This window comes from Centroberyx gerrardi, chromosome 12 (assembly GCF_048128805.1).
Source record: "Centroberyx gerrardi isolate f3 chromosome 12, fCenGer3.hap1.cur.20231027, whole genome shotgun sequence".
NCBI classification, from domain to species: domain Eukaryota; kingdom Metazoa; phylum Chordata; class Actinopteri; order Beryciformes; family Berycidae; genus Centroberyx; species Centroberyx gerrardi.
In genome coordinates this window covers 30,428,141-30,440,488 of record NC_136008.1, presented here as the reverse complement: position 1 = coordinate 30,440,488, position 12,348 = coordinate 30,428,141, and the positions used below count along the sequence as shown (strand labels likewise).

Sequence of the window (12,348 nt, the reverse complement as noted above, 5' to 3'; positions counted from 1 at the left end):
TTAAGCGAAACCGGCTAACAGCTGACGGAAGCGACGTCAGGCGTTGTTGACGCCAGGGGCTTGCTGGGAAAGTTTTAATCGGACGCCATATTGCTCTCAGTAAAGGTAGAGAGAGCAAGAGAGGTTGTCGCTAATAAACAAACGCTTCTTACGGATAAGTTTGATCTTCAATGGGTAAGAACACACTGCTATCTCTGTTTACAGAACTGAGAACGTCGTTATTTCTCCGTAATATTTCTGAGAAGTATAACATACAACACAGCAAGACTTACCTTGCTAACCACCATTAGCTAGGGAGCTAACGGGGAGAGAGGTGTGTTAAGCTAGTTTAGAGGCTGAATAGCCCGATGCGTTCTGTTCTCTTACATGGAGAGAACGTCACACCAAACTCCGTTTGAAAACCTCTCAGTTTAAAGTGTCCTTGCGTGTCGGCAAAGGTATATATCTGGTAGAATACGACTTAAGCTATTCTACGAATCTTCTAGGAGTCACTCTTCACTTCGGCATTCATACAATCCACCAAAGTAGCACTTACTTTCAATAAAATGTCAACGATTAGAATCAGTTTGGCTGTTAGTCTCATAAGCCTCCTCTGCCAAAATACACCACGGAGGGCGGGAGATTTTATTGAAATAAAGTGCTGCTTGATAGGATATCTGTATGCAGACGTTACTTTTGGTATGCATGTGCCTTTGCCAGCAAGCAATGTAGTACACGGCCAGAATTTTTGATTGGACTTTGGCGTGACAAACGGGGATAGTTAGGAGCTACTACCACAGGATAAATCGCAGGAATAGCTCAGGTTTGAAACCAAACGTATAGCTAACCAAATGTCACAATCTCGCGTTACAACTTTAGGATCATCTCATGTGACTGCACAAGCTGTAACAGCTTAGACAAACTCGTAAATAGTTTGATATCGGCGCCATGTAGTGTTAGCCGGCTAACAAACCAGCGTCAATCATGATAAGTTAACATTAGCAGCTAACGTTAGCTGTAGGCCTCTGGAGCAAGGAGGAGAAACCCGGTTTAATCTGTACCGTCGAAATGGCGAGCTAGCAAATGAATTAACCAGCATGTATGGTAGTTTTACACCACAGATAAGTTGGTTATGCTCTATATTGCCCCCACCCTTAGGTTTTGGGTGACTTAATCTTTAACATTCAACTTCTATCCCTAGCTTGTAACGTTAGGGAGACCATGTCTTGACCTGATATCATGATCACCCCCACCCTGAATGCATCTGAATGCATGCTGGGTGTGCCCCCTCCCCTCCCCCATTGTTTGTCACTTATTCATAGATAATCAAGATTTGATTAGGTTTGATTTTATTCAGCATATGCACCATGACCATAACTGACTGTTCTTCGCTGTATCTCCTCAGACGCCATGGCCAGCCCAGGGAAAGACAACTATAGGATGAAGAGCTATAAGAACAAAGCGTTGAATCCTCAGGAGATGCGTCGCCGGAGAGAGGAAGAAGGAATCCAACTACGCAAACAGAAAAGAGAGGAGCAGGTAAATGGTTCCTCAACTCATACTAAGGGCTTGTGAGTTGATTGGAAAATGTAATCAGACGAAACTAGTCTTGTGCTCTTAAATCAGCCGACCGTCTGACTCTTTGCTCTGTTCCCGCAGCTGTTCAAGAGGAGGAATGTATGCGTGCCCTCAAATGAGGAGTCCATGCTGGAATGTCCCATCCAGGATCCAGACATCAGCTCCACTGTACCTGTCGCAGGTGTAAGTGTGTCAACTGTATCTTCACATTGACGCTGTGGCCCGCAGTTTTCTGTTGTCTTCTTTCTGCTAATTTGCTTATCTGACCTGGTATATATGGTTCAAGGTCAAATTCACCTGTCTCAGTTCATATTTTTTAGGACTCTGCATGTGATTGTGATTTTAAATATTTGTACATGGCTTGTTTCTCTGTAGGAAGGGGTTATAACTCCAGATATGATTCAGATGATCTTCTCAGATGACTCAGACCAGCAGCTAATTGCCACACAGAAATTCAGGAAATTACTCTCCAAAGGTTTGTTGTGCATCTCTCTAATACTAGTGTTTATGTAAAACAGTAAACTTCAAGTTTAAGTAATAATCTGCAACGTTATTTAATAAATGTCTGATTGATATAACACAATAGTGATTCAACCTATATCCAGTCCGTGAAAGCTTTTAAATTTGCTGTTCTATACACCCGCTGGCTGGTAGATCTTTCCAGGGAAAAATCCTCTGGCGCACAGGAAGTGATGCATTTGAAGTTTCCTGTTTGTTTGGAATAAATAGAAGAAGAACTGGGTAGTTAGCATGGGCGGCGATAGCCACCATGGCTGAACAAGCAAAGGCAAGAGCGCCACCTACAGAAACTCAAACTTCATCAACAGAAAATCCAAGGAAAAGGACGTCACAGTACTGGACACACTGTTTGATTGGCAGGTGATCTCTGGGAAGTGCAGTGCAGGAACACCACAGCAATGAGCGCTTAGCACCAGATGTTGACAAAATAAAAAAACAAGAATCTTTTGCAGATTACCACTTTTAAGGAATACACTAACTTTTGGCGATTAGGTTCTTTGATCAACTGGCCACTGTGCAACATAATTGGCAGCATTTTCTCGTGTGTGTGTGTGTTTGTGAGAGCATGGTCCATTTTAACACTTAAGCACACTATTTTTTGTATGTTCGGTTTAATATTATGAGTAAGCTAAAAGCACAACAGCACACTTACTACTGAACACACAAAACGAAATGAAAGCGTCAGTGTCTTCCTTTAAGATTCCTATAAGAGATTTCATTGAACGAGAGACTAGTCTTGTCCTCCTCTTCTCTGCAGAGCCCAACCCCCCCATAGACGAGGTAATTTCCACTCCTGGGGTTGTGAATCGCTTTGTGGAGTTCCTCAAGAGGAGTGAAAACTGCACACTTCAGGTAAGGGCTTCAGAAAACTGAACTGCTACAACACATGGAGCTGAGTGTTTTTACTATCAGCCTGCACAGACACGGTTTTCTGTTGCTGTGATACTTCTGGCTTGTCATGAAAAGCTAATCTTGTACTCGCCATGTGATGCGGGCAGTGTCCAAAATTAACTTTTCCGCTCACCTGCCAAGGGCCGGTACATAAAAAACGTAGCTGCCAGGAATAATGTTTATCAGGCAAAATAATTAATATCCATTTTTCATAGAAATCTCACCCTACCAGTTTTCATTGGCATTCCATGTAGGTGCGGTGTAAAACATTCAATTAACAGGAGCAGATACAGAGTTTTAATTTAAAACTGGCTCGTTCACTCAATGTTAGGCTATTTAACATCCGAGGGATGGAGAAACAGAAGGTTAGACGCTATTGCTTTGTGTAGAGCAGTGTAACAGGCAGCCAATCAGGAGTCTGTTTGATATGGAGCTGTTGTTTTGATTCAATTTGATTGGCTCACAGTACAGAGAGAGTGTACAGTGGCCAGCAGGGACAAAGTTTGAGAACAGGCAAAGACCAAAGATAAAAGAAAGTTTACCAGCATTTGGCGCTTGGTGGTTGTAATGTCAGACTCTGGATGTGGCTGTAAAATGCCATTTGTGTGCGTTTGTGTCAGTTTGAGGCAGCCTGGGCCCTAACCAACATCGCCTCAGGTACCTTCCTGCACACCAAGGTGGTCATCGAAACGGGAGCCGTGCCCATCTTCATCGAGCTGCTCAACTCCGACTACGAGGACGTCCAGGAACAGGTGAGGGCAAACAAGCTGGAGATGTATTCCAGTCAGGGAATTTAGTAAATTCTCTGGGGAAGTCAGGGGCAATATCAGGGAATTTTACAAATGGGTCAATTTACAGGAATATAGCAGACTATTTAATAACTTGTTTCACACATTCATTGCATTAGCTGGTGGTTTTCAGCCGTGGAAACCAGACTGTTCACCCCTTTACAGAAACGACATTAACAAACCATTAAGGAAGAACATTTGTAGGTCATGGAAGTGCTCCGACTTAGTTATGGAAAGTCATGCAAAAGTCATGGAATGTTGCATCAGGGCCAATAGTGGGAATCCTGAAATACTGTAGTTTATATAGTTTATATTTATATATGTAGTTTATATAGTTTCTCCAATAAGGGGCATGTGCTTATAAAAATACTGTAGATGTTTGCTGTATTGAGTGTTGGAATACAGGACATAATGTGAATGGGGAGTGATGAGCAGTTGGTGTGTTTCAGGCGGTCTGGGCATTGGGGAACATAGCCGGAGACAACGCTGAGTGCAGAGACTACGTGCTCAACTGTGGCATCCTGCCTTCTCTACAACAGTATGTGTCTTTCCCCTGTGTGTGTGTGTGTGTGGGGGGGGGGGGGGTTGCCAGACTGTCTGAACGTGTTGCATGTCAAATTAATTATACATATAAATTAATTACACAGTCCTACAATAACAGTTGGATTTTTTTCATGCCTAGGCTGCTCGCCAAATCCAATCGTCTCACAATAACCCGGAATGCGGTGTGGGCTCTTTCCAACCTGTGCCGGGGAAAGAACCCGCCACCAGATTTTGCCAAGGTCAGTTCCAGTTTCCATTTACCGATGCAAGCGTATCATGTCTGATCTTCAATGTGTGTTGGGTGCATTTACTCCTGGATTTGATGCTCTATCTGATTACAACCCAGGACACACACCAAGTTAATGCCAGTGAATAAACGGGGACGATGGAACAATGTTCCTTCTTTAATATAACAGTACTTCTCTCTTCCATTTCCTCGTCACTGGCGGTGCGTCAGGTGTCTCCCTGTCTGAGCGTGCTGTCCAGGCTCCTCTTCAGCAGCGACCCAGACGTCCTGGCCGACGCCTGCTGGGCTCTGTCCTACCTTTCCGACGGCCCCAACGACAAGATCCAGACAGTCATCGACTCCGGGGTCTGCCGCAGGCTGGTGGAGCTGCTTATGTAAGGAGCTGTTACACAAATTTGTTATTCCCAGAGTAGAAACTATAGAGAAGCGGGAAAATGGCAATGCCGAGCCCTGCAGGGTGTGAATGTGTTGTTTTGTCTGTTCCAGGCACAGCGACTACAAAGTGGTTTCTCCTGCTCTGCGTGCCGTGGGCAACATTGTGACAGGAGATGACATTCAGACACAGGTAGAAATTCAGTTTTGCCGAGCGCTCATTCACTCAGCTTACCTCCATCCCCCTCACTAGACTCAGTTTCCCTCGTTATGCGTGTCATTTCAGGTGATTTTGAATTGTTCCGCGCTGCCCTGCTTACTACACCTCCTCAGCAGTCCCAAGGAGTCCATCAAAAAGGAGGCCTGCTGGACCGTATCCAACATCACAGCAGGAAACAGAGCTCAGATTCAGGTAAAGGGGCTTTCGGCCCCGTTTAGTAGCACACCACGCTTGGAGAAGGGTGTTTGTACGTATGTAGCTGATAACGTCAATATTTCTTTTCCTCTCAGACTGTGATTGATGCCAACATTTTCCCAGTACTTATCGAAATCCTTCAGAAGGCCGAGTTTCGCACCAGGAAGGAAGCAGCGTGGGCTATCACAAACGCCACCTCCGGGGGCACTCCTGCACAGATTAGGTAATTTTTGCAGCATTCCCACCGGTCATGACTTTTCTGGGATATCATGAGGTATATTCCAGACAGGGAAAGTCGAGGAATTTGATAAAGTCTCTGGAGAAGTCGGGGAATATCAGGAAATTTTGATTAAAAACTGACACCCCTCTATTATCTTGGTCTATGTTTTGATTCATTGGATTGAAGGCATTCCTCTCCCTCTCAAATTGACCCACTGAACTCTTGATCCAAGGACTAATGACAACAAAACTTTTAGCTTAAAGTTTGTACGTTTTGTTCATGTCGGAAATGGGGTTTAACCAATGTTGTTATATATTCATTTATTTATTTATTTACTTACTACTTGACTACTACTTGACATTTTTGGATTGAAGCTCTCATGTTTTCCCCCCACAGTTCTATTCTTGTGAGGGTGGGAAAGCCTCTGAAATGGTATTTAGACCATCATGGGACACTAAAACTCTTATAATGGCTTCCCATAGACAACCAGTAGTACTGATCAGGTCTATAATAAATATGTAAACAATCAAACTGCATCATATCCATCACATCAGTGGTGGACGATGCTGACTGGATCAGATCCCATTTTAAATAAAAGGCCAATATCGGCAAAGATATCGGTCAAAGCCTAGTTAGCAACGTTTCTAAAACTAAAAGACAGACCTGTATTTTAATTATAACGGGTAACTGAAAGTTTCAAAAAACTATGTACATGCCACACTCTTCAAGAGTCTCTGTGAAATTTATAGATATAAAAACTGGACTGGAGTTTTAATTTTGTTTTCGTAGTACTGTTTCATACATTTTAGTCTTTTTTTCCTTCTCTCTTTGTTAATTCCTGTCTCAATACCTTATGTGATTATGATTCCCTGTTGTGTGTGTGTGTGAGAGCAGATACCTGGTGTCTCTCAACACCATCAAGCCCATGTGTGACCTGCTGACGGTGATGGACTCCAAGATTGTCCAGGTTTCTCTGAACGGCCTGGAGAACATCCTCAGACTGGGAGAGCAGGAGGCCAAGCAGAACGGAACGGGCATCAACCCCTACTGCGCGCTCATCGAGGAGGCTTACGGTACAAACTACCAAATCCATAATACAGTTGGAATGAAAATGAGGTTTCTTAACTAACTTGACTGGTTCTAGCAGTTATAGTCGCTGTGGTGTATCCATTAAAATGCAAGAGAAGATGTTCTGAATTTCCCAGACTGGACTTAATTGAGTGGCTATACATGTACACCTTGTTGGGTGTAAAGTATGGAATGTGGTTTCTGGAAATAAGAAGAGTGAGGATAATACAGAAATAAATACAGCACAACCAGCTATTTAAACAGCTGTGCTACCTTGATATTACTCTTTGGCCACAAGGTGGCAGTTCAACATCAATTACGCACAGACGTAGAGGACAATTTCCATACAGCCAATAAATGTGTGAAAAGAAATTGTACACACTATAAATGGTGGAGGGATTGTAGCTCAATCTATTTAACTGGCAAGAATTCCGTTGTACATAAATGAAGTAGGCACTCTGGGCCAAAGACATAAGCATGAATTATTTACATAAATAGAAATGACCTTAAATGATATACAACATATTCTTACTCCCATGAAATAACAGTCAATCATACGTCTAAATCTAAACTCCTAACATAAATAAATTAGAATTGCTTACAGATTAATAGACGCACTTAAAACCCAATACAGCCACACTGTTAGTCCCAAACATGTTCATGCAACTCTCCAGAACAACTGAACTAACTGTCTAGTGAACTAACAGAAGACTAAAAGGGGGCTGCACCAAACAATATTATTGTTAATGTCAGCAATAGTGAAATTTTACCCACTACTAGAAATCTGAAAATTTACAAAAAACATCAGTGGATAGTTTCTAATTGGCCCTTTATAAAGCACCCAGAGCCGAACTGCTGTGCAAGTGGCAGTGTTTCTATAAATTAAACAGAATTAAATGCAGACGGCAGGACACGACTACTTTGTTTTTGTTGGTGGTTGATATTTCAGTGTTTAGTTTGCCGTAAAACATGAAACGCACATGTGTAAAGTGTTGAAAAAGGCGAGAATACAGTCTGTTCATTTTCATTTATGAGCCAATATCACCACCCAGTGGATCTTGTTTTGTAGAAACACTCCTCTCACATACAGGCCTATACAGCAAAAATAGGACCCCTGGCATTGCATTGGGTGACAGTGACTTCATGTAGCCTGCCTCTCTCCCTACCACTTAAGATCAGCCATAACCAGCCTTAACTAGCCAATGGAAAGATAAAAACTATCGGTGACATCAGCAGTAGTTAGGATATGGAAGAGGCAGAGAAATCTGTCTGAAAAGATGCAATCTCAGGGTTTGTGCTTCTTGTTCGAGTGTAAGTTCATGAGTGTAAGTTCTTTTAGATTTCTAAATATATACGCATACTTTGAAATTTGATAATTTGTCATTTGATATTTGGCTTCTCAAATATATATGATTTCACGTCACATGCCTCCCTACAGCAGGAACCAAACCGGCTTTGGAGGCCACGTTTAGCCTCTGGAACAGTCTACCAAATACTTATTTCCTAAAGGGTTTAAGAGAAAACTTAAAACATAAATTTTTACTCAAAAAACTAAAAAGTCCAAGGCAGTCACGTGGGGTGTGGAGTTAAAAAAACTCAGACATTAAAATCATTCTTATTGTGACTTGCGCGTTGCGGCCTACCAAAGCCTTCATAAGCCTTTTTACTGCTGCTTGATTTCTCTGGTAAGCTGTTTTTGTTTTAAAAAAAATACTTTTTAAAATATATATTTACACTTACACTACATGCTTGTGTCCCTTTTTTATGTTGGTGTTCTTGTTTCTGGTACTGGCCTTTTTTCCTGACCCAGATGATTATGAAGCACTAGGGATGAAACGATATGTTTGCCACGATACGATTTGATACACGATATGGGGTCTGACGATGCGATATAATAAATAAAAGTTCAATGACAACAGAGCATGACTGTGCAGAATTAGGTTTATTTTTGAGCCACAAATCTTTCTAGCAATGGCATTGTCTTGCTAGAATGTAAACAACAATATAAAAATGTCATTACAAAGTCCAAATATTATAATTTGGATGGAGAGCTTGTGAAATTGTGATGGTCAAGCTGACTCATTTGTGATTACTACAGCAGAATAAAATGGAGCTAATATCACGATTCATTTTTCTGCCCCACAATGCGTATTGTCATATTTTTGTGACACTGTTGAATGAAATGTGTCATTCAAATAAAAAAATGTTGATGTATGTGCCCTCCAGGTCTGGACAAGATCGAGTTCCTGCAGAGTCACGAGAACCAGGAGATCTACCAGAAGGCCTTCGACCTGATCGAGCACTACTTCGGCGTGGAGGAGGAGGACGCCAACCTGGCGCCGCAGGTCGACCAGAACCAAGGCCAGTTCATCTTCCAGCAGCAGGAGGGACCCATGGAGGGCTTCCAGCTCTAACCCCCCCTCCCCCCAAATTAACCTACAGTCTCGGAGCCTCTAAATCCAGCCCCACCCCCACCCCGCCACACACACTTACCAGGGCCGCTGTCCTGCGACCTCTCCTCTGCCCTCGTCTCGTCTCCGCTGGGCCGGCCGCACCAGTTCCCTCCCCAGATCTTCACTTCTACTAAAGCCTTGCCACAACAACACCCTCTCTGGAGAAAGAGAGAGAGAGAGATTAGTGGATAGAGAGACGTAAAGATGGAGCACGTTCGGGTGGCTTGAGACTCGTTTACCGGCTTTGCTAGTTTCTCCCCCGTGTAGATTCAGTGTCCATGCCGCGGCAAGCCTACTCGCGTCGAGAGGTGAAAGAGTCGATCTTTTTTTTTTTTTTTTCTCCTACGGCGTTCCTTTTCGTTTCCTGTGATCTCGGTATCATTCTAAATGACTCTAATGCTATTATTTGTATTGCGATTTGAAAACTGGTGTTTCGAAATCACCTTACATATCCCGTTTTGAATGTGAAACTACCTCTTCAGTCTTCAGAGAGAAAGAAAAAAAAAACAACCCTGTATGAACATATGAAGCATCAGACTTGGATTTTTTTTTTTTTTTTTTAATTGCAAAAATCCAATCATAAATAATATCCCTAGCTTCCCAAAGGGGGGGTCTAGTGATTGCGTCGCTGTCAGGTCGTACCTGTATTTAACCTGTACCCTCTGCACCTTGGGGAGCAGAGAAGCGGATGTATATACAGTTCTACGTCAAGGTGTCGCGTTGTCATGTTTTCAGTTCGAAGCAACTGCACATGCTCCCTCGGGTTATTTCTCCTCTCCTGTCGATTTGAAATGGACTTACCGACGACCCCGGAGATTCGGTCTCTTCTTATTTATTCCGACGAGAGTCAGGAGAGATCTAAACTTTCAGAATACGGCCACTTCTCCGCCTTCGTCTCTGACTGCAGCGTAGAGTCGAACTGCTTTCAGGAGTGCACCATTTAACCAGCTAACGGGCGAGAGTTGGATTGGAATGCGATATCTGTAACGGTGTTACAGTATTAGGCTGTCCAGTAGTGTTTTTGCTGCTTATAATGCTTTCAAAAAGCAGCATCAGGGCAAGACGGCTGCTCTTTATAGTGTGTGATGCAGTGTAACAATCTCTCCAGGTAAATAAAATACAGAATTTTTATTTTGTAGCCTTTTTTTTTATTTTAGTTCATCTCACCCTGCACTAGCAACATGATATATCATGAATTATTTTTTTCTGCCTGCGATTGTACGTGACCCTTGGTGATACAATGCATTAGATGTGACGGGATTTGATATTATTAGCTAGACTGAAAATTGAGGGTTTTTGTATATTATATATACATGTAAGAAACTGTAAAGAAAGTATTTAACAGATATAAAACTGTGGGAAGGTGTGATATGCAGTTCATTGTTTTCTGACTGATATGCAGTTGTAGTATTTTACTGTCCATCACTGCTTTTCCTTTATCTACCGTTGTGAATTTTCCTTCTACCTATCCAGAAGGCTCCTCTCACTAAAATCCCGGTATTTTTTTTTTTTAAATATGAACTTTCCACTGGTGGTTGAAGTCTAAGATGGAGGCACTGATTTGTCCCGTTTCTTATCCGAGTGTTAAGCGCCCCCCCCCCCTCTTTTTGGCTCTATCCCTGAACCAGAGCTTTACATTCTGGCACATTTCATCATTTGACAATTTTTAGCCGCGTACGTTGGAGTACAGCAACATGAATCGGTCCAGAATGAGAAATCTATATATATTTACGTGAAATGGAAAATATTTGTAATGCAAAAATTATGTCAAGCACATTCAATCGTGTATAGTTTTCTAATATTTCTCATGTTTGTATGATTGTATATTTTCCTTTTTTTTTTTTTTTAGGTTTTGGTAGGATTTTGTTTGTTTTTCCTCCTGTTTGGGAATTTATTTTGCCGTGTTCTCATGTGGCTACTCAGTGCAGAACTAGAAACGCCCTGGTAGAATTTCAGCATCCCCTGTACAGGAATTGATTTACTGTATCATCCAGCCGTCGTCTCTCTGTTTCCTAATGTTGAATGGATCACAGAGGGCTGGCAATGAAGCGGGACTATAGGCACCTTCTCTGTTATAATTTAACAACTGTTGCCTGGCTTCTCTATGGGGATGTAGACTTGATATTGTGTAAAAAAACAAAAACTAATAGAGAATAAATTGATCTGTTACAAACAAGTCTTGTACAGTTGTGTCACTGCTGTTCTGTCTTTAATATGGGGAAGTGGATTGACTTGCTGGCACATTTCCATCTGAAAGCTGAGATGTCAACTGATCTGCTTCACTGATGCAGAGTAAGTTATTTCAAATGGTCGATTGGGCAATCTTTTTTCTTGACATGCAAGCCAATTGAGTAATAAGTTAAGGATGTAGCCTACTTAATGGCATGAATGAATGTTGTCTCTACTAGGGTTAGACGGATACTGGTTTGCCAATATTGGGATTTTATTAAATGTCGGATATCTGTCTTTGTGTTCCATTTCTGATATGATGGAGGTTCCTCCCTGACTACAGCTACAGAAAATCAGTCTGTAAAAGCCTTCATTTTCTTTGCACATTTTATTTATTGATAAAATTTTCTTTTTAATTTCTTTTTTTGTAATTTTGTAAGGACAGGCTAAGTTTGGCGATTTTGGACCTATATATAATTTGTCTCTTACATAGCTGTAGTACTTGGGCCCACAGAGAATATTGACTCCAGAGTCAGCTGGCATTTGAAACAGCGAGCTCCGTTGCCTCTTGCTGCTAACAATGAGTCCAAACCACAGAACTTGAGGAGATAGAACGGCCTTCCCATTCAAATCAACGTTCCTGGATGGTCGGAGCAGTGGCCATTTTTATGTGTACCGTTGCCAAACCAACTTACGGCAAGTCACTGAGGCAAGAGGTTTTGAACAAAGAGCCAAAGCATTGGCTTTGCAGCTGAATTGAGTCGTCACACATGCCACCACCAGGTGGTCGTCTTTTACATGTTTCTGCTGTATTTTAAGTTATGACATCTGTGCACAGTTGGAAGTGGTTATAGTTGAGTTAAGCTGTTTCTGCTCTCTTCTGTTTGCTGTTTGAAGTTGGCGAATGTTAACTTTTCTTACTTACTTCCTTTCTCCACTAAAGGTAGGCTAAGCTATGCTAGTTTATAGCATTTAAGGGGCTAAAGGTGATGATGCTAACCAGCTAGGTCTGCTAATATGCTGATTTTGACGAGAAGAGATAGCGAGAGAAGCACAATCTTTGCCAATGCTACGTTAACCTTGTCGCTAACGTCAGCTTTCCATTG

At 42.1% G+C, this 12,348-nt stretch overlaps 2 protein-coding genes across 2 annotated transcripts in view; both read left to right on the top strand.

Moving 5' to 3' along the window:
• The window catches only part of calhm6 (calcium homeostasis modulator family member 6), a 96,673-nt gene that overhangs the window by 36,628 nt on the left and 47,697 nt on the right, over positions 1 to 12,348 (top strand). The gene's annotated exons all lie outside the window — the stretch shown is intronic.
• On the top strand, positions 105 to 9,072 carry kpna5 (karyopherin alpha 5 (importin alpha 6)). Its single transcript, XM_071921259.2, has 14 exons — positions 105 to 174; positions 1,385 to 1,518; positions 1,639 to 1,740; positions 1,933 to 2,032; positions 2,834 to 2,928; positions 3,588 to 3,719; positions 4,205 to 4,293; positions 4,438 to 4,537; positions 4,756 to 4,919; positions 5,032 to 5,110; positions 5,204 to 5,329; positions 5,428 to 5,555; positions 6,447 to 6,625; positions 8,847 to 9,072. Exons 1-14 carry the CDS (start codon positions 171 to 173, stop codon positions 9,032 to 9,034), a joined length of 1,620 nt encoding a protein of 539 aa, XP_071777360.1. The 5' UTR covers positions 105 to 170; the 3' UTR covers positions 9,035 to 9,072.